This window comes from Hemiscyllium ocellatum, chromosome 16 (assembly GCF_020745735.1).
Source record: "Hemiscyllium ocellatum isolate sHemOce1 chromosome 16, sHemOce1.pat.X.cur, whole genome shotgun sequence".
Lineage (NCBI taxonomy): Eukaryota > Metazoa > Chordata > Chondrichthyes > Orectolobiformes > Hemiscylliidae > Hemiscyllium > Hemiscyllium ocellatum.
In genome coordinates, this window is record NC_083416.1 from 70,896,770 (window position 1) to 70,919,266 (window position 22,497).

Here is a 22,497-nt window from a genome sequence, read left to right on the forward strand (position 1 = left end):
CCTTCGAATGATGTGCACACAACCTCCAAGCAACTGCCCAGCCTGGAGGGGACTCTGGATTTCACTAAATAAGGCTAGATTTTACTGCTCATCTCTAATAGCCCATGGGCTGAATGAATTCCTAGACAGTTGAAGAGTGTGGTGCTGGAAAAGCACAGCCTGTAAGGCAGCATCTGAGGAGCAGGAGAATCAACACTTTGGGCATAAGCCCTTCATCAGGAATTATGCCCGAAATATTGATTCTCCTGCTTTTCAGATGCTGCCTGACTGGCTGTGCCTTTCCAGCACCACACTCTTCAACTCTGATCTCCAGCATCTGCAATCCTCACTTACTTTCTGATTTATTTAGCAGACTATTACAAATCAGATTTCCTTCCCTAAAACCACATTAAATGAACCAGATGGAGGCAAGAGAAGACACAACTGACGTGATTCAGGAAGGAAAGGAGCCAGAAAAAAAGCTAAACATTAAAAAAAAGGAAAGCAAAAGTGGGAGGTCTGAGTTTACAGTCTAAACTCTGTGTTGAGTCTGGAGGCTGTAAGCTTTCGAACATGGATATGGGGCTGTTCCTGAAGCTTAAGTTGAGCTTCCTTTAAACATTGCAATCTGCTCAGGGCAGAAATATCAGAGCGAGAGCAAGATGGTAAATTAAAATAACAAGGCACTGTAAAATTGGAGTCATTACTGTGGTCTGAAAGCAGGTGTTTCACACTGTGATCACCGGATCTGCATTCGGTCTGCTCAACTTACAAGGTACTGCAGAGTGAGCAGCAAATACAGTAGATTTAACTGAAACAAGTCCACACAAGTCGCTGCTCCATTTGGAAGGACTGTTTGAGACCTTGAGTGGTCAGCAGAGAGGGCATAAATGTCACATCTTCATGGAAATTGCTTCTAGCACATGCAGTATTTTTGTCTCTTTGTTCTGCTTCAGGTACTTGAGCTTTGCTTGGTACTCCCGGACTGACTGAGACTGTTTCAGTCAGACATGCCGTAATGTTTCCATGGCTTTAATGTACCTGAAGCAGGACGGCAACATAGTGGCTACACATTACTATGAACAACCGGGTTGAATCAAAGGTCTGAAGATAACCTCAATATGGTAACATTCAGATTGAAATATTCCTCCTTCTTCTTAAGAAGAAATATTTAAGATTGGAATACAGTTACAAAAGAACCTCTCTGCAAAAAGCTTAGGACAAGAAGATAACCTTCCATTTATATTGAAGTGTTTGTGAAATTGTCCTATAAAGCATTCAATACAAAAAGAAGTCACTCAGAAGACTGCCTTCTGGTGTAAAAACACACCAGGAGAAAAGGCCCAATCGTAGATAACAGAAGTAATTAAGCACAGTATGAGATCCAAATAGGAATCAAGTATACAAAAAGAAAAGGATTAGGGATGACAACTGCATCAGTCAGAAACAGGAGAACTGATTATCAACATCTACTATAGTTGCTTTCACAATATCTAGGGAAGACAAAGCCTGTAATTCAAGATCACAATAAGCTTCAACACTTACCTGCTTTATTTTTACACAATAACATATACAAGGTGAAAAGCCATTACATATAAAGAGTATTACCTCCAAAGGGGCAATCTGATTTTCAATCGCGCGGACATTCTCCTTCGAAGCAGCCAGCTGGGTTTCTTTGTCTTCCAGTTGACCCCGAATCGTGTGGGCTTTCTCTTTGTTCTGTTTCAGGTACTTGAGCTCTGCTTGGTACTCCCGGATTGACTGTGTCTGTTTCAGACGGACTTGCCGTAATGTTTCCAGGGCTTTAATGTATCTGCAGCAGAACGGCAACATTGTGGCTATACATGGATTCAACCTCATTGTTCACAGTAAAGCTCTGAAGACAACTTCAGCACGGTAACACTGGGATCGAAACTGCAACAGCGAACACGCAAACAGAGACAAAGGATGCATTTTCATTACAAGTTAACATTTTTTACATTTATTTCAGATTTCCAGCATCTGCCACATTTTCCGTTAGTGTTCAGAAAGAAACCTATTGAGTGATGTAGCATTGTTAATTTGGACCAGTAACAATGAAATTCACTGCTTTATACGCAGTTTCTGCTGGAAGTTAAACGGTTTTTTTTAGATTAGATTACTTACAGTGTGGAAACAGGCCCTTCGGCCCAACAAGTCCACACCGACCCGCCGAAGCACAACCCACCCATACCCCTTACCTAACACTACGGGCAATTTAGCATAGCCAATTCACCTGACCCGCACATCTTTGGACTGTGGGAGGAAACCGGAGCACCCGGAGGAAACCCACGCAGACACGTGGAGAACGTGCAAACTCCACACAGTCAGTCGCCTGAGGTGGGAATTGAACCCAGGTCCCTGGCGCTGTGAGGCAGCAGTGCTAACCACTGTGCCACCGTGCCGGTTCTTATTCATGTCATTACATCTTAGATACTTTGCACATTCAGGTCCGGTTTCTCATCAGACATTGCACAGTCTTGTTACTGAAACTTTAACAAAAAAAAATCAAGAATAGATCTAAATTAGTATTTCTGACGTGGAGCAAAATTTAGGATAATACCAGTGTGACGGGAAGATATGAATTCTGACAGGTCCTCCTTGATGCTTGTAGATCAACATGCCTCCTTCAAGAAGCTCAATACGGTCTTGAGAAAATAAGAGTCTAGACTTTCACTTATGCACATCATCGCAGGAAAACCACATTCCACCCATTCCAATAAAGACAAGAACAAGAACAAAAAATTACAGCACAGGAACAGGCCCTTCAGCCCTCCAAGCCTGCGCTGATCCAGATCCTCCATCTAAACCTGTCTCTTATTTTCAAAGGAGCTGTACCCCTCTGCTCCCTGCCCATTCATGTATCTGTCTAGATGCATCTTAACTGACGCTATCATGCTCACCTCTACCACCTCCACTGACAATGCATTCTAGGCAACCACCACCCTCTGCGTAAAGACCTTTCTCTTAAACCTATCTCTCTTAAACTTTTCCCTTCTCACTTTGAACTCATGACCCCTAGTAATTGAGTCCCCCATTCTGGGAAAAAGCTTCTTGCTATCCTCCCTGTCTTTACCTCTCATGATTTTGTCGATCTCAATCAGGTTCCCCCTCAACCTCCGCCTTTCTAATGAAAATAATTCTGATCTACTCAACCTCTCTTCATTGCTAGCGCCCTCCATACCAGGCGATGATGTCCTGACGAAACTCCTCTGCACCCTCTTCAAAGCATCCACACTCTTTTGGTAATTTGGCAACCAGAACTGTATACAGTACTCCAAATGTGGCTGTACCAAAGTCCTACACAACTGTAACATCATCTGCCACATTTGTACACAATGCCCCCACCCCCGATGAAGAAAAGCATGCCATATGCCTTCTTGACCACTCTATCGACCTGCACTGCCACATTCAGGGTACAATGGACCAGAACACCCATTTCCACTTACTGTACAGTTTGCTCTTGAACTGGATCTTTCAAAATGCATCTCCTTACACTTGCCTGGATTGAACAGCATCTGCCATTTCTCTGCCCAACTCTCCAACCTATCTATATTCTGCTGCATTTTCTGACAGTCTCTTTAGCTATCTGCTACTCTACCAATCTTAGTGTCATTGGCAAACTTGCTAAATCAGACCATTTGTGTATATCATAAATAACAGTGGTCCTAGCACGATCCCTGTTGAACACCACGGTCACAGTTCTCCATTGAGAAACTCCTTTATACTACTACTCTGTCTCCTGCTGCCCAGTCAGTTCTCTATCCACCTAGCTTGTACACCCTGGACCCCATGCGAAATCACTTTATCCATCACCCAACCATGGGGAACCTTATCAAATGCCTTACTGATATGACATCTACAGCCCTTCGCTCATTAATCAACTTTGTCACTTCCTCAAAGGATTGGTAAGACACAACCTTCCCTGCACAAAACCATGTTGCCTATCACTGATAAGCCCACTTTCTTCCAAATATAAATAGATCCTATCCCTCAGGATCTTCTCCAGCAGCTTCCTTAACACTGACGTCAGGCTCACCGGTCTATAATTACTGGAGTATCCCTGCTCCCTTCTTAAACAAGTGGACAACATTAGGAATTGTCCAATCCTCCGGGACCTCACCAGTGTTCAAGGATGCCTCAAAGATATCGGTTAAGGCCCCACCTATTTACACTTTCATTGCCCTCAGTAACCTGGGATAAATCCCATCCAGTCCTGGGAATTTGTCTACCTTAATGCTTTTTAGAATACCAACACTTCCTCCCTCCTTATGCTGACCTGACCCAGAGTAATCAAACATCTATTCCTAACCTCAGCAACCATCGTGTCCCTCTCCTCGGTGAATTGCCAATGCAAAGTACTCATTAAGAATTTCACCCATTTTTCTAGACTCCAAGCATAACTTCTCTCCTTTCTCCTTGAATGGGTCAACCCTTTGTCTAGTTACCCTCTTGCTCCTTTTATAGATCTTAACTCTGTTTGCCAAACATATTTCATGACCCCTTTTTGCCCTCTTAATCCCTCATTTTCGATTGGAAGGATATCAAGAAAGTAGGACCAAAGCTTCCTGTGTTTTCAGTCACCTGGACATAATGTATGTTTCCTTCTTCCCCTTAGCTCATCTCACAATTTCATTTTTCATCCACGTTTCCCTAATCTTGCCCTTTCTATCCTTCATTTTCACAAAGGCATGTGTGTCCTGCATGCTAATCAAACTCTCTTCAAAAGCTTCCCATATATCATATGGGGATTTACCTTCAAACAGCTGCTCCCAATCCACATTCCCCAGCTCCTACTGAATTTTGCTATAGTTGATCTTCTTCCAATTTAGCACTCTATCTCTTTGTCCATGAGCAGTGTAAAACTTATGGAATTGTGATCACTGTTCCCCAAGTAATCCCCTACTGAAGCTTCAACCACCTGGTCATTCCCAATACCAGGTCCTGTATGGCCCCTTCCCGGGTTGAAGTATTTACATATTGCTCTACAAAACCTGCCTGGCCTGGATGCTCCTTACAAATTCTGCTCCATCTAGACCTCAATCACTAAGTGAATCCCAGTCAATGTTGGGAGAATGAAAATCTCCCATCACCACTACGCTGTTGCTCTTACATCTTTTCATAATCTGTTTATATATTTGTACTTGGTTGAAAATGTGTTGCTGGTTAAAGCACAGCAGGTTAGGCAGCATCCAAGGAACAGGAAATTCAATGTTTCGGGCATAAGCCCTTCATCAGGAATGAGGAGAGTGTGCCAAGCAGGCTAAGATAAAAGGTAGGGAGGAGGGACTTGGGGGAGGGGCGATGGAGATGTGATAGGTGGAAGGAGGTCAAGGTGAGGGTGATAGGCCGGAGTGGGGTGGGGGCGGAGAGGTCAGGAAGAAGATTGCATATTTGTACCTCTACCTCACGCTCGCTGTTGGGAGGCTTGTAGTACAGCCCCAATATAGTTACTGCACCCATCCTATTTCTAAGCTCTGCCCATATTGCCTCACTGCTCAAGCCCTCCATAGTGCCCTCCTTCAGCACAGCTGTGACATCCTCTCTGATCACCCTTCTACCTCTCTCTCTATCCTGCTTAAAGCATCTATATTCTGGGGTATTTAGTTGCTCTTCCCTCAACCAAGTCTCAGTAATAGGAATAAAACCATACTCTCAGGTACTAATCCAAGTCCTAAGTTCACCTGCCTTACCTACTGCACTTCTCGCATTAAAATAAATGAACATCAGACCACCTGTCTCTCTACATTCATCGCCTGCTCCCTGCTTAGTCTTCCCCATTGTCACGCTGACATCATTATCTAGTTCCTTACAGGCTTTAGTTCCTAACTCTTTACTGTCCACTAATCTCCTCATTTGGTTCCCATCCCCATGCCACATTACTTTAAACCATCCGCAACAGTGTTAGCAAAAGCACCCTGTAGGACATTGGTTCCAGTCTGGCCCAGGTATAGACTGTCCAACTTGTAATAGTCCCACCTCCCCAAGAACTGGCCCCAATGTCCCAAAAATCTGAACCCCTCCCTCCTGCATCATGTCACAAGGCACGCATTCATCCTGCCTATTCTTTCATTTCGACTCTGACTAGCATGTGGCACTGGTAGCAATCCTAAGATTACTACTTCTGGGGCCCTACTTTTTTTAAAAAACTTGGCTCCTAACTCCCTAAATTCTGCTTTTAGGACTTCATCCCTTTTTTTTAAACCTATATCATTGGTGTCCATACGCACCACGACAGTTGGCTGTTCACCCTCCCCCTTCAGAATGCACGGAGACATCCCTGACCCGTGCACCTGGGAGGCAACATACCATTTGGGAATCTTGTTGTCGACCACAGAACTGCCTATTTAGTTCCCTTACAATTGAATCCCTTCTGACTATAGCCCTTCCACTCTTTACCCAACATTCTATACCACAGAGCCAGCCACAGTGACATGCAAGTCTTCTCTGGAAATCGGAAGAGAAAATAACTCACCTGGTGGCTGAGAAAATTTCATCAAATTTCTGTTTCAGAGCTTTTCCTTCACTCAAAGGCCAGTTTGACTCTTCTTGATGACAGAAAATGACATTGTTTAACACAGCTTTCGAGACACCCAATGCACTGATCATCTCACGGTCCATCTCTGCACATTTTGAGCTCAAGCTGACCTTCTCCCCATGCCTTTAAAATTAAAAAAGACTCTCAATGATTTTTTCTTACTCTCTCCTCCTTTACAGAACACCATCTTCCTCTTTCCACCCAAACAAAAATCCATATTTCTCAGTTCAAAATGGCTGAGCACCATGACATCTACAGGCAACTGAACTTTAGGGATCCTCACTATTTACTCCGAATTGGATTGTAAAGGACAATCACTGCTTACTGCTTATGGGTTGGAGGGGTTGAGGAGGAGAGGAAAATCAGTTAGCTAGACAGCTAGTTTGCGATGCAGGATTATGCTAACAGCAAGGGTTCAATTCCCTTGGTGGTTGACGACTATTATTATTTTCCTCCTCTTCCCAACTGGATAGTAAGGGATACTACTTACCCTTCTTTAAGTTGCTGTTCTTCCACATTTAACACAGATGTGCTCCAAAACATTTGCAGTTTGAAAGAAACTGGTCCCAAACAGGGACAATCCTAAGTTTCCAAATTAAAGATAGAAATGGCAGTCAAAACTTGAAAGTATTGGCTGTCATCCTCCAACCAACAGAGGGAAGCGAAGAGTTTTTCTCTCTCCTTGATGTGGTCTCTTTCATCTGACGATACCCAAAGGCCTATCTAGACATCGACATGTGATATAATCTATTTCTTTTTACATCCATTTGTACTGTATTGACTGGTAGCCTGTCAAAATTGCAACATTTAAACACAAGATACTCCAATGCTGCTTATATTTAATTCTGCCTAGGAGCAAGGGCAGACTGTTACTGAGGTTTTTAATGGGTCACTCCAATCAGTTCAAGGGTCATTGAATGGCAGTTTAACAGCCAGTTCTAAAAAGTGAATGGGGGAGACTCGGAATAGAAGATCCCATGTTGCTAAAGTGTGGTTATTAGCAATGGAGCTAGAGTAAAGGTGGGCTAATAATTCAACATGGGAGTTCAGCCCTGTAAAGCTCAGTGCGATGCAGTTTCAGAAGAGATTGAATAACCGGGAGGGGAGCAATCTCAGAAGTAGGTCAGATCAGCAGAAACTGGATCTGGCAACAGATTAGAGGTAGATCTGGAAGAGTGTGCCTTTTGGGTGAGGATGTTGTCGACTAAGGATTGAACTAGTGCTATGAAGAAAGAGGATAAAATTCCTCATGAGGGAGACAAAGCTTTTAAAAGCTCTTTTGTGGCAAAAGTGATCATTCTTGTCTGGATATGTTGCTAAGAAATTCAAAGGATGTGTCTTGGTGTAAAGTTAAAAATTACATACCACCAGGTTATAGTCTGACAGGTTTATTTGGAAGCACTAGCTTTCGGAGTGTTACTCCTTCATCAGGTAGTTGTGGCACAACCTCCTGATTAAGGAGCAGTGCTCCGAAAACTAGTGCTTCCAGTTAAACTTGTTGGACTATAACCTGGTGTTGTGTGATTTTTAACTTTGTACACCCCAGTCCAACACAGGCTCCTGCAAATCATTTTTTGGTGTAGCTTTTAATAATATGCGCCCAAGGGGTGTTCAATTACAATTTGTCTGTTAATCGATCTTTACCTCATATTAAAATTGGATGTTGGAGTTTAACTTATATACACACACTCTATGATATATAAACACAAAGATGGAATGTACATACATATTATGTGTGCGGAGTCATACTGGACTAGAAACTTTTAACTTTGCTTCTCTCTCCACAGACACTGCCAGAACTGCTGAATTTCTCTCGATCATTCTGTAACTATTGTATATACTGCAGTGGATTGTTTTACTTTCCTAACCTTGTCTGACAAAGTTAGTTTTACTTGTTCAAAACCATGAGGTTTTTTTTTTAAGCTTTAGTTTCATAGTATGCACCTGAAATTTTAAACGTGGTCTAACTTTAAACAAAACAAAAAAATTACTGCTACTTAACCAGATCGTAATGTAAATTTGGTAGCCTTGTCTGGGATCATTACACTTTGAATCCTCTTAAGTCTTCAGCAATGTACAAAAGATAAATAAATTAGAATGAATGATCGTCTGGTTGAATCAAGTTATTCTTGTTCAGTTGCACTCACTTCATTCGTGTGATCACTCCCTCCAGGGTTTTAAACTCAGTCTTTTTTCCTTTTTGCGTGCAAAGCATTGACCTCTGCACAGCCACAACTCCTCCATTCACATCTCGAAATTGTAGGCGGATTTGTGCTCGCACATCAGTCTCATGGGCAACCTTCATTAAAGAAAATCATTCATTTTATGGTTAGAGCTAATGGAGATACCAATAAAAACACATGCATAAAGTCTTCAAAGTTTGGGAGAAGATTTGTAGCTTGGGTGCTCGTTGTTGTGGTTCTGTTCGCCGAGTTGGGAATTTGTGTTGCAGACGTTTCGTCCCCTGTCTAGGTGACATCCTCAGTGCTTCGGAGCCTCCTGTGATTTTCCTCCAGCATTTATAGCGATTTGTATCTGCCGCTTCTGGTTGTCAGTTCCTGCTGTCTGCTGCAGTGGCCGGTATATTGGCTCCAGGTCGATATGCTTATTGATTGAATCTGTGGATGAGTGCCATGCCTCTCGGAATTCCCTGGCTGTTCTCTGTTTGGCTTGTCCTATAATAGTAGTGTTGTCCCAGCCGAATTCATGTTGCTTGTCATTTGTGTGTGTGGCTACTAAGGATACCTGGTCGTGTCATTTCGTGGCTAGTTGGTGTTCATGGATGCGGATCGTTAGCTGTCTTCCTGTTTGTCCTATGTAGTGTTTGTGGAGTCCTTGCATGGGATTTTGTACACTACATTGGTACACTACATGAGCAAAACCAATGTAGTGTACAAAATCCCATGCAAGGACTGCACAAAACACTACATAGGACAAACAGGAAGACGGCTAACGATCCACATCCATGAACACCAACTAGCCACGAAATGACACGACCGGCTATCCTTAGTAGCCACACACGCAAATGACAAGCAACATGAATTCGACTGGGACAACACTACTGTTATAGGACAAGCCAAACAGAGAACAGCCAGGGAATTCCGAGAGGCATGGCACTCATCCACAGATTCAATCAATAAGCATATCGACCTGGACCTAATATACCGGCCACTGCAGCGGACAGCTGGAACTGACAACCAGAAGCGGTAGAGACAGATCACTATAAATGTCGGAGGAAAATCACAGAAGCGCTTCACAGGAGGCTCTGAAGCACTGAGGATGTCACCTAGACAGGGGACGAAACGTCTGCAACACAAATTCCCAGCTCGGCGAACAGAACCACAACATGCATAAAGTCCGTTAATAATTGTTACATGCATAAAATTGAAAACTGTACGAGGTTCATTACCATTTCACAGACTTGCAAACAAAAGCAGGGATCCCAGACTGAAGGGAAGGAGGGGCGTTTGGTTCTCATGCAAAGATTTTTAAATAAGGCTTGAAATTACATAGTGCCTCACAAACAATTAGATGCCCCAAAGTGCTCTGCAGACAATGTAGCTCCTTTAGAAATATAGTCAATCTTGTTACTGTAAGAATTGCTGCAGCAAATTGCAGACAACAAATCCCCAAAACAGCAATGTCATCATGATGAAATAATGATTTTGTGTTTTTGATAAATATTAGCCAAGTTACTGGAGATAACTTTCCTGACTCCTCTTCAAAGCAATGCTGTCAGTGCTGTTATGTCCACACACGGCCTCAGGTTTAATATTTTACTTGAAAGGCAACACCTTCAATGATGCAGAATTGCAGACAAGTGTCAAACTGGACTGTGCTACACAATGCCTGACATCAGATTTGAACCAAGAACCTTCTGAACCAGACATGAGTGTGCTACCAAATGATTCACAACTGTCACAAAAGATACTGAACTTCAGCTCTACAGTTTAGAAAATTCAGAAGCCAGCAAAAATTAAAAAGGGGCAAACAAAATACGATCCAGGCAACTGGTTACATGATCAACTAACAGCTATTCATGGTTAAATACCAAAAGTAGTTTTAGAACAAATATAAATAGGAGTAAACCATTTGGGCTCTCAGGCTTCCTCTGCCCTTCAACTAGATCACAGCCGATCAACTTCAATACGATTTCTTGTTTTATTCCCATAATCCCTTGATATCTTTAATACCTAGACATCTGTCAACCTCTGTCTTGATGGGACTCAATGACTAAGTCTCTGCAATTTCCTCTGGGGTTGTTGATTCTAAAGCTTGACAATTCTGAGTGAAGAGATTCTTCCACCTCTCAATTCAATTTTTATTCTGAGATTGCACTCCTTAGTTCTATAACTACCTCCATCCGGGAGAAATGTCTTTCATGATGGCTGCCCTCTTAGACTTTGTAATGATTTTGTGATCACCTTAGATTCTTCCTCATTCTTAATTCTACAGAATATAAGCACAATCTCCTTAGTTTCTCCTTGTACGTCAACCCAACCATCCTAGGGATCAGCCTGTGAACCTTCATTACCCCCCATCTTAAAGAGTATCTTTTCCTTTGGGTAAGGACACAATATTTCAGGTTTGGTCTCCATAGGTTGTATATAACTGAAGCAAGACATCTTTGCACTTGTTCTCAAATTCTTGCAATTAAGGCTAACATGCCTTTCTAATTTCTTGCTGCACTTCCACATTAGCATTCAGCAATATAAGAACAAGAATACTCAGACTCCTTTGGACATAAACCCTTCCCAAAAATGAACAATTTTGATTGCTTCATCAAAGAAAAGATAGACTGGCATTGGGAGACAGTTCACTGGATTGTTTGGAGGCATGAAGGGTTTTTTCTTATGGACGAGAGGTTTATTTGTACTCACTGGCATTTAGAAGAATGCGAGAAGACCTTAATGAAACATAAAAGATTTAGAGGGTGTGACAAGGTAGGTATAAAGGGGTTATTTCCCCTTGTGGGAGAGGTTAGGATCAGAGGAAACAATCGCATAATGAGGTATTGCCTATTTTAGAGAGAGATGATTAGCTATTTCTTCTCTCAGATGCTGTCGATTTCTTGCTGCAATTCAACATGGACTGCTTCAGTGTCTGAGATGTTGCGAACGTTGTTGAACTTAGTGAAACCATCGTCAAACATTCCCACTACTCACCTTAGGATGGCGGAAAGATCATTGATGAAGCAGCTGGAATCACAGAATCCCTACAGTGTTGAAACAGGCCCCTTCAGCCCAATAAGTCCACACCGACCCACCAAAGAGTAACCCGTCCAGACCTACCACCCTATCCCATTATCTTATATTTACCCCTGACTCATACACCTAACCTACACATGCCTGAACACAATGGGCAGTTTAGCATGGCCAATTCACCTTACCTGCACATCTTTGGATTGTGGGAGGAAACCCAGAGGAAATCCATGCAGACATGGGGAGAATGTGCAAACTCCACAAAGACAGTCACCAGTGGTGGGAATTGAACCTGGGTCCCTGGCGCTGTGAGGCAGCAGCCCACTGTGCCACCATGCCACCCCAGCTGAAGATGGTTGGGCCTAGGACACTGCCCTGAGGAATTCCAGCAGAGCTGTGCTAGAGCTGAGATGATTGACCTCCAGCAACCAGTACTATTTTGTGCTCAGTATGACTGCAATGAACAGACAGTATTCCTGAATCCCACTGACTCCTTGAAGCAGCATTTGACCTAATATGGCAGTGAAGTCAAGGGCAGTCACTCTTACCTCACTTTCGGAACTCAGCATTTTGTCCACATTTGGACCAAAGCTGTAGAATAGGGTGAGACATTGAGTTGTCCTGAAGAAGCCCAAAGCAAGTTTCAGTGAGCAGGTTACTGCTTTGGAAAAGCCACTTGATATTACTCTCGACAACTATTCCATCATTTTATTGATCAAGATTAGGCCGACACGATTGTAAATGGTAATTTTTACTGGGTCAAAATCCTGGAATGCACTTCCAACAGCACTGTGATGTATCCACACACAAACTACAACAATTCAAGGCAACGGCTCACCACTGCCTCCTAGAGGTGAATCGAGGATGGGCAATAAATGGTAGTCTAGCCAGGAATGCAGAAACCTGATGAAGTTAAATAAAACATTAGCTGGAAGGACAAAGGCTTCGAAGAATGGAGACCCAAGCTGCTTTGGATACCACCATTCTGCTGTGAAGACAAGATAACACTATTGGCAAACAAATCACATCTTTAATGTGCACAAAAGACTTTGACATCAAATGAAGTAAAACGAATACCAAACCTTGAGTAAAATTTCTTCTATCATCAGTTTGATCAATGCAAGTACTCTCAACCTAGTCAAAAAAAGGTCGTGGCCTGGATTACCATTCGAACACAAGAGTGTATAATCTGATGCTACATCAATGCGATATGAATAGACTGACTCACTGTTGACCTTTGAGTACTAAACCAAGATCTTGTCTTTCGAGCAGAGGAGATAATTCCTCCACAATTTTGGCAGAACAACATAAGAATATATTAACTCATCGCCTTTGCTACACGTGGGAGCTTGCCATTTCTGAAATACGCCATGTTCACACATATGACACGAGTAACTACTCCTCAAAACTAATACATTTGCAGCAGGCATTTTAGGAAATCATACAGGTTATTTCCTTCTTTCACACTTCATGCTTTCGCAAATCAATTCCCTAGTGGAGGGAATCTCCTCATCACTGCAGTTACATGCTATAGCAAGATCAGTGTACCTTCAGCTGTCAGAGACTAGCTCAAGCTCAATATGAAAAGTAAAGCCACTGGCAAAATTCTAGCATAGGCTATTCACAATTGAACCAGTCCAATTTTAATTGAAATCGGATTGCTTAAAATACTCCAGTAAAACTTGAATACTACATACTCTGAATACTGTAGCTTTAAATCAATTTATGAAGATAGTACAATGATTGTTATTTTAATGTATATCAGAAAAACAATCATCTAATGATCCCCCACAAAAACAAAGTAGCTCTTCGAATTGCAGGATGATTTTTACAGAGAGATGAGAATTAGGGCATGATTAAAAATAACAATATCTTTTTTGTCTCCGCTGTTATCAGCAAATTGTTGGGCTGCGGTTGACTATAAAAAAGGAAAGCAGTCTTGAATCAAAGCTTTCATCATCAGGATTCCCAAATTGTATTTCTCTATCAAACAGAGCAAGCCTAATATTGGCCTTACTTAAACACCAACTAAATCAAAGCAAGCTGCAAATGTGTTGCTGGTCAAAATCAAAGCAAACATAGCTTATAAACAGGTAATTTCAAAGAATTTCAAAACCACAAGACAGCATTTAAAACAATGCGATAATCCAGGTTATGTGTTTTTTTCAAAATGAATACATTGAAGGGAAGTAATTTGCCACAAGGTTAACTACAGCTGTGAAGTGTAGTTTGTGATTTGAAACGAGTGCGTCTGGAATTAGGTGGAAATATACGATTTCTACTTAAATGTTTGAACTGAAAAAATAATTAAATGAAAAAGGAATACTTCAAATAAACTAATCAATTAAAGATATTATATGCATCTTAATAAATCCACCCTACCTTTGGGTCATGCACAAACGTTTGTCCTTTAGTTCCAGGAGGGAAGTCACCTGTACAAATATACTTCAGGCACTCGATTATTGTCTGCAACATTTGAAAAGGGTAAAACAATATAAAATGAAGGTCTAATTCTAAAAGACTAAATCATTTTAAGACAAAACTTCAAAATATTTTTCTGATAAATTAGCATTCAAGACAAAAAGAGTCAAACAAGTGCTGCTGTTTAGAGGAAAGTCTACAGGTTTGTTTCTTCGTCAGAAACTCTTAAATTATGTTGAAATTAACTGATTACATCACTATCGTAATCCACAATGGTTTGGTTGCACGCTCTGTGGACAAATTGGGTTCCAAGGGTGTTCAATTGTTGGCTTGACACTGATCCAATCCTGCAGCCCCTACTTTAACAATGGTCAAAGTGATTAAGTGACCCCAATGCTCTCCTCTCTCCCCTCAGTTCCTCTGCTTCCACTGAATTGCAATCATTTCTTCTTTCGTTCATTGCCAACACCCAAAACCTACAGCCTTCACTTTCCTCTCAGTAACTTCTGCTACCGTACCCTCTTATCACACTCAACATGGCTCCCATTTTTGCCTTCAATCCAGGTACTCCCAGAACATAGTTCACTTCCTCTTGGTAAAAGCTATAGACATTCGTACTCAGGGACCTGCCTGGTGGAAAAGAAAGGAACCATTTTGTATTAAACAATTGTAGGGACAATAGTTCCATATCAATAGTTACCAACATCTCAACCAATCAGTATCCTATTCTCATGCAATATAAATTCTGGCTGCCTTCGAAATTTGGCATTCTTGCATTGGTCCTGCTGAAAGCAAAATTAAAGTAGTAATATTGCGAGATAGGAGCAGAATTAGGCCATTCTGCCCATCAGAGCTGAAAATGTGTTGCTGGAAAAGCGCAGCAGGTCAGGCAGCATCCAAGGAGCAGGAGAATCGACGTTTCAGGCATAAGCCCTTCTTCGGGTTCAAGCCCGAAACATCGATTCTCCTGCTCCTTGGATGCTGCTGGACCTGCTGCCCTTTTCCAGCAACACATTTTCAGCTCTGATCTCCAGCATCTGCAGGCCTCACTTTCTCCCATTCTGTCCATCAGGTTGGCTCTGCCATTCAATGTGATCATGGCTTATCCATGAATCTACAACTCCCTAATGACTGCTTTGACAGGATGTCCATTTCCTCAGCAACACTGAAATGGTGTACTAACAAGTGATAAAATGTAAGTATTTTGGTAAGTAGTTAAGAACATCACTTACAGGAGACAATGTGCAGGTACATAGATCTTTAAAATGTCACGAGTAGGTGTGGAAAATAATCAAGAGATCAAATGGAACACTGGCCTCTTTATGGAGAGGATTGGAGTACAAGGATCCTGACATCATACCGCAGTTGCAGAAGACCCTGACTGGAGTCCACTTAGAGTACTGAGAGCAGATCTGGGTGTCAGACCTTGGGAAGAATAAAGGGACCATGGTGGTGGTAGAATGTACATTTACAAGAATGTCAAGAATTAAGTAATGAAGAGAACTTAACACAAATCAAATCTATTTTCTCTAGAATTCAGAAGGGGTGACTTGATTGAGATCTGCAAGATATTAACAGGAAAAGACAGGATAGATAAAGATAACCTATTTTCACTGGGTAGGGATTCCAAAACTAGGGGACATAGTTAAAAGTTAGGGGTAGACTCAAGAGCGAAGTTGAAAAGCACTTCTATATACAAAGGGTGGTAGATGTTTGAACACTCTTCCAAAAACTGAAGTGGATGCTGGATCAGTTGTTAATTTTAAATTTGAGATAGGTAATTTTTCTATTAAGCAAGGGTATTAAAGGATACGAGCCAAAAGGCAGGTATATGGAATTGAGCCACAGATCAGCCATGATCTCATTGAATGGCAGTACAAGCTAGAGAGGCTGAATGGCCTACTCCTATTCAACATTCCTTATGCTGGAAATCTCCATGTGGCATTCGACTATTACTTTAAACAAGCTCAATGAACAGCAAACAAATCATATTCTACACGCTCGTTACAAAATGGAACAGCTCAAAACATGAAACTCTGTCCAAAATGCAAAAGAATTCAGTTATTATTTCCACGTTATCCAATTTCAGTAAACTAAGTCATACAGAAGATGAAGAACAGACTGCACTACACTATTTTTCTTTTCTCACATCAACTATTGTTGCGGGTTGAAGGGGGGAATTCCCAACTCACTGATAGCTGGCACCATAACGTGACAATGTAAATTCAGTACAGCAGGGTCATTCTCACCCCTGGAAAAGAAAGGTATGTGACATGGGTTCAGTTACCTACTAATCTAGGCTGGAATTTAGTTTACCCTCCAGGAGATCACTTATTTCATCAGTTTAGGCTGCCCTGTTTCAGCTTGAATAACTCTCACTGGATTAAATTCCTGCATTTGTTATGTGGCCCAAATTCAAATTCCCAAATTCCCGCTGCAGAACTCACCGTTTTGCCAGCGCCATTTGGTCCCACCAGAACAGTTAATGGAGTGTAGAAAGCGATAACCTGCTTGCTCTTGTCATCTATCCCAAAGCTCCTCACACCTTGAATACTCATCTTCTCAATTTTAGACATCCTGGCGGTCTTCAATTTTCTATCACTTCTGATCTCGTAAATAAATGATGCAGCACCTAAGATGAGAGGTAGTTCACTTAACAGAAAAAAAACACAATTTGTTGCCAATTTTCATTCAAATGAGCATCAAGAGACCTCTCTCGACAAGAGTATCAACATGGTCTGTAGTGCAGTTAATTGAGGCATACTACATGTCACAAACCTCCCTCGCATTGGGAACATACAAATTAGGGGCAGTCCATTTGATCGCAAGAGCCTTTTCCAATAGTTGATCTGATGTGGCCTCAGCGCAATTCTCCTGTCAAGTCCCTATACCCTTCCATGCCTTTGCCAAGCAACTCAGCCTTAAAATTATTCAATGGCTATGCCTCCAATGGAAGGTGTACTGGGGAAAGAAATTCCAAGGACCAGCAATCCACAAATGGAAATGTTTTCCTTTCTTTCCCATCTTAAATGGAACACCCTTACTTTTAAATCTTTTGATCTAGCCCATTGTTCTAGCCATGAAATAGATGGACCAAATGGACTGAATACAATCGACTAAACACCATTTTCTCAATTTGGACAAAAGGCTTTAGCAATATTCAGAGACACTGGGCTGAATGCTACTTTATAAAAGGTGTCAAAACATTTCCTTGAGAGCAAATCAGTGCACCCAATTCTTCCTTCCCAAGATAGTATTCAGAAGGAAAACTCCAGCTCCTCCCACAACAATTCACCAGCAAATTGTCAGGATACCAAAAGACAAAGAGAACACAAAAAAAATCATAGAATCCATCCCCAACTTGGAAGAAAGGGCTGAAAAAAGACAGATTCCACGTTCCAGGTTTGCAACCCCTTGAGGATGCAGATTCAGGGAGGGATTGAATTCATATGGTTAAATGATTGAAGGTACTGATTGCAGAAAACATTGTTGTTCCTTCACCGTCACTTGCTCAAAATCTTCAAACTCCCTCCTGAACAGCAATGAGTGACATTAGATGTGAATTTAGGGCGTGGTTAGTAAGTGTGTGTGGTAGAGTGAAAAATAAAGGAAGTTATCTGGGAATGCTGTGAGATCTTAATCAGCTGGGCCAGTGTGCTGAGGAATGGCAGATGGAGTTTAATTTAGATAAATGCAATGTGTTTCATTTTGGTGAAGCAAACTGCGGTAGGACTTACACAGTCAATGGTCGGGCTCTAGAGAGTGTTACAGAAGAAAGAGATCTACGGCTACAGGTTCATAGCTTCTTGAAAATGGAGTCACAGATAGACAGGCCAGTGAAGACAGCTTTCAATACGCGAGCTTTCATTGATCAGAGCACTGAGTATAGACGATGGAATATCTTGTTGCAGCTGTACAAGACGTTGGCGAGGCCACATTCAGAGTACTGCATACAGTTCTAATTTTTTTGATAGCCCTACTATTAAAAAATGATATTATTAAACTAGAAAAAGAGTGCAGAAAAGATTTACAAAGGATGCTACCAGGACTGGGAGGTTTGTGTTAGAAGGAGAAGTTGGCTAGACTGGGACTCCTTTCCCTGGTGTGTAGGAGACCAAAGGGTGGCCTTATAGATGCATTTAAGTTATGAGAAGTATTGATAAGGTAAACAGCAGTCAACTTTTCCCTACGGTAGGGGAGATGGACACCAGTCATTTGCAAGTTTTGAAAAACATAAGATTAATTGGCAAGCACAATGTCCAACCACATTGGTAGATGGTGTTACAAAAGATCAAGCATGGTTCGACTGACTGACTGGAGTAAGTGGAAGCACAGGAGTCTGTCCTACATGATCTATTAGCTGATATCAGCTGGGGAAAACAAAGAGGGAGCTTCTAGACCAGAGGAAACATTTCCCAGGGGTTCCCAGATCTGAAACTAAAACATGTGCACGCAACAGTAAAGATTTAGCTAATTACGTTTTACACAAACCTTATTGGGACATGTACAACTATTATAATTCCCCCTTGTGGCTCATCAGACTGTCTTCTCATTCAATGCTAGGAAGTCCATTTAATCACTATTCATCATCAATGTGAATCTAACAGCATCATTATAACCAATACTTATTTGTATCAGTCACTAGTTTTCGTCCCCCCAAATGTCAAGGGGAAGGTCAGTATATACAGTACACATTTAAATTTACACAGACAGTGGACAGGAGAGTACTGATACTTGACCAGAGGGAAAATTTCCCATCGTCTTCCCATAGCCAGCAACTAGACCAACTAAGACTTTACAACGAAACATCAGCCTTTCTTCTCTATGAGGAAACAACTTTGTGGATGGACTCAAAGAAAGCTCTCATATTGAAAAGGTGCATTTCCTTCCTTTTAGCTCCAGGAACTCTCAGTTGTACTGCAGGTCACACACTACTGCTATACTTGATGTGTGAAAACTTTGGCAAAACATGTCAAAAAAGGCTTAAGTTGATTCACAGCTGTGAAAGTCAGTGTTAAAACATGCAGCAGAGTGTAAAAGGAGGAATTTCTCATCTCACACCTTTGACATTGAATTTACTGGAGAGCATGTGACCCTCAGAAACTGTTGCACCTCAAAACACTGAGGAGGCACTCCAAACCCAAGTGAGGTTAAGCGTTTAAAACTCACTGACATCTCATTCTTTAAAAGTGAAGCTATTTTCATTAATTGGGGAACTTAATTGCAGAAGATCTTTAACACTGTAGATGAAAGGCAAACTCAGAATCTTAACCTGATTACAGGTTTGTTTAAAAGAGCAGAAAGCACATAACTAGAAGGATAGGACGTACTTACAACTACTGACAAGACACAAAAAAAGTGATGCCCCTTTATGCTATATCTTGCCTACAAAGAACAAACAAAAAAAAAACACAGGAATAGGCCCTTTGGCCTTCCGAGCCTGCACCGATCCATATCCTCCATCTAAACCTGTCATCTATTTTCTAAGGATCTGTACCCCTCTGCTCCCTGCCCATTTCTGTATCTGTCTAGAACTATCTTAAATGATGCTATCGTGCCCACTTCTATCACCTCTGCTGGCAATGCATGCCAGGCACCCACCACCTTCTGTGTAAAGAACTTTCCATGCATATCTCCCTAAAACTTTTGCCCTCTCACCTTGAACTCATGAGCCCTAGTAATTGAGTCCCCCATTCTGGGAAAAAAATCTTCTTGCTATCCATTCTGCCTATAGCTGTCATGATTTTGTCGATCTCAATCAGGTCCCCCCTCAACATCCGCCTTTTGAATGAAAATAATCCTAAACTACACAACCTCTCTTCATAGTTAGCACTCTCAATACCAGGCAACTTCCTGGTGAACTTCCTCTGCACCCTCTCCAAAGCATCCAAATCCTTTTGGTAATGTGGCGACCAGAACTGTATGCAGTACAGTATTCCAAATGTGGACGAACCAAAGTCCTTTACAATTGTAACGTGACCTACCAACTCTTATACTCAATATCTTGTCTGATGAAGGAAAATGTGCCAGATGCCTTCTTGAACACACTTTCGACCTGCACTACCATCTTGAGGCTACAATAGATCTGAACACCCAGATCTCTCTGTACACCAATTTTCCCCAGGGCTTTTCCATTTACCGTCAAAAAACGTAGTGTTGTAAAAGCATAGTCAGTCAGCCAGCATCCGAGGAACAGGACAGTCGATGTTTTGAGCATGAGCTCTTCATTAGGAATGAGGAGTTGGCCCAAGGGGGCTCAGAGATAGATGGGGGAAGTGGGGGGGCTTGGAAGTGGGGTGGGAGGTAGCCGAGAATGCATAGGTAGATGAAGGTGGGGGGGATGATGGTGACAGGTTAGAGAGGAGAGTGGAGCGAATAAGTGGGGAGGAAGATGAATAAGTTTAACTGTTCAAGACGGTGGTGCCGAGTTGGAAAAGTTGGATCTGGGATAAGGTGGGTGAAGGAGAAATGAGGAAATTGGTGAAATCAACATTGATCCCTTGTGGTTGGAGGGTCCCAAGACGGAAGATGAGGTGCTCTTCCTCTAGGTGTCGGGTGGCTAGAGTTTTGTGGTGGAGAATGGTCCGAATGTAGTCTGGAGTCCATGCGGGATCAGTTGGTTCCATAGGCAGGCACTGAGGAAGGGGTTTGATCATGTACACGAGGAACTTGATTTGGGTATGGATCAAAGAATTTCAGCTTTCAAATGACACAAAGCTCGAAAGGGTGGACATTGATTAGCTCAGTTTGCTCGGTGGATAATGTTGTGGGGCAAAGTGATAAGGGTGATGCTGGTTCAATCCTGTAGTGACATTGGTAACTCATGGAGGTCCGCTTCCTCTTGTACCTCATGCTTATGGGAGATTGAGGAGCACCATATCATAAAACTATCTCTCTCTGACTGGGAGGAATGCTCATGCTCTTGGTTGTGAGTTGATATGATAAGGATAATAATCTTCAGGGCAGCAGCAACTAGTGAAATGAGAATATATGAAATCTTACATGGGCATAAGTCAAATAACGTACTCTGGAAGAAAAAAAATGTCAAGTGGGAATATAAGCGTCCACTCCCTTCCACTTCTGACTTTCCACTCTGATGCAGAATGCTCTGTACTCAGTGAAAGTCTCAGTTTTATCTCTTTGAGCACCCACCTTAGAGAATTTCAGACACAACATGACATTGAACTCTCCTTCTGTTACCTTTGCCTCTGAACCCATTTCTTTGGGCAAGAGTCCTCTTCCTATCCCATAGACACCTTCAGCTTCCTCCAAACTTCTCCCTCCAATTAGATGCTTCCACCCAGCCCCTTTTACTTGCACTTGACCTGTCCATTGAGAACTGTCAACATGTTATTGGTGGCCTCTCTTTCTCTGCACGGTCCCTCACTTTACCAATTCAAACATATTTCCCTCTGATGTCCTCACTTTCTCCTCCTCAGAGTCAAAACGTGTGGCGCTGGAAAAGCACAGTAGGTCAAGCAGCATTCAAGGAGCAGGAGAGACGACATTTCAGGCATAAGTCCTTCATCAGGACTATCACTCTGAATTGACTGCACTGTGCTCTCTGATCCAACCCTGACTTTATACCCATTGTCAGCTACTAATCGCCCTCATTAGCAACTATTCATTCACCCAGACTGACCTTTCATCACTCCTCTGCCTGTCCATCTATTGTTCTCTCTCATAGGGCTCTATTTCCACCTATTATTTACCCTCCCACCCCTTGTGCGTGAATATCAACCTTTCCCCAGCTATCACGTGTTCTAAAAAAGGAATATTAGATCTGAAACAAAAACTCTGATTTCTCTCCACAGACGCTGACAAACCTGCTGGGTTTTTCCAGCTCCTTGTTTTTGTTTATGAGCATGTGGACTGTAGTGATTCAAGGCAGCGGCTCACCGCCCATCTTCTCAAGGGCAACTCAAGACAGGCAAGAAAATACTGGCCCAGCCAGGCATGTCAGTATCCCATGAGTGAATAAAAAAAAACTAAATAGAAAAACATTTTAAATGGATACACTAACAGAGAAAGACCTGGAACAGCTTAAGCTACATCTTTGATGGTGGAAGGACAGGCTGATAATGTTTTATTTTTAAAAATATCCTTTGAGAACGTTATGTTGAATTTTCAAGACACTGATAGTTTTGCTGGGATTGGAGTCTGAGTCTAGGCTTCTAAACTTTAGAAAGAACATTAAGGCCTTGGGAAGTGTGCAGAGACGATTAATCAGATAGCACCAGCAATGACATCTTCCTGTTAGTTGAAGAGACTAGCAAAGATCAGATTATCTGTTGGAGGATAAGGAGGATTAAAGGAAGATTTCACAGAGGTGCTCAAAAT

General features: G+C 42.0%; 1 protein-coding gene across 5 annotated transcripts in view; it reads right to left on the reverse strand.

The window, feature by feature from the left end:
* The window catches only part of rad50 (RAD50 homolog, double strand break repair protein), a 157,656-nt gene that overhangs the window by 120,702 nt on the left and 14,457 nt on the right, over positions 1-22,497 (reverse strand). For 4 of the 5 annotated variants that reach the window (XM_060837364.1, XM_060837365.1, XM_060837363.1 and 1 more), the window contains exons 2-6: positions 16,605-16,789; positions 14,119-14,202; positions 8,683-8,834; positions 6,473-6,658; positions 1,588-1,792 (exon numbers count right to left, since the gene is read on the reverse strand). In XM_060837364.1, coding sequence (XP_060693347.1) covers positions 1,588-1,792; positions 6,473-6,658; positions 8,683-8,834; positions 14,119-14,202; positions 16,605-16,733 — 756 coding nt within the window. In that variant the 5' untranslated portion in view covers positions 16,734-16,789. The remainder of the gene's footprint in view (positions 1-1,587; positions 1,793-6,472; positions 6,659-8,682; positions 8,835-14,118; positions 14,203-16,604; positions 16,790-22,497) is intronic. The other variant, XM_060837367.1, reaches the window with a different exon arrangement.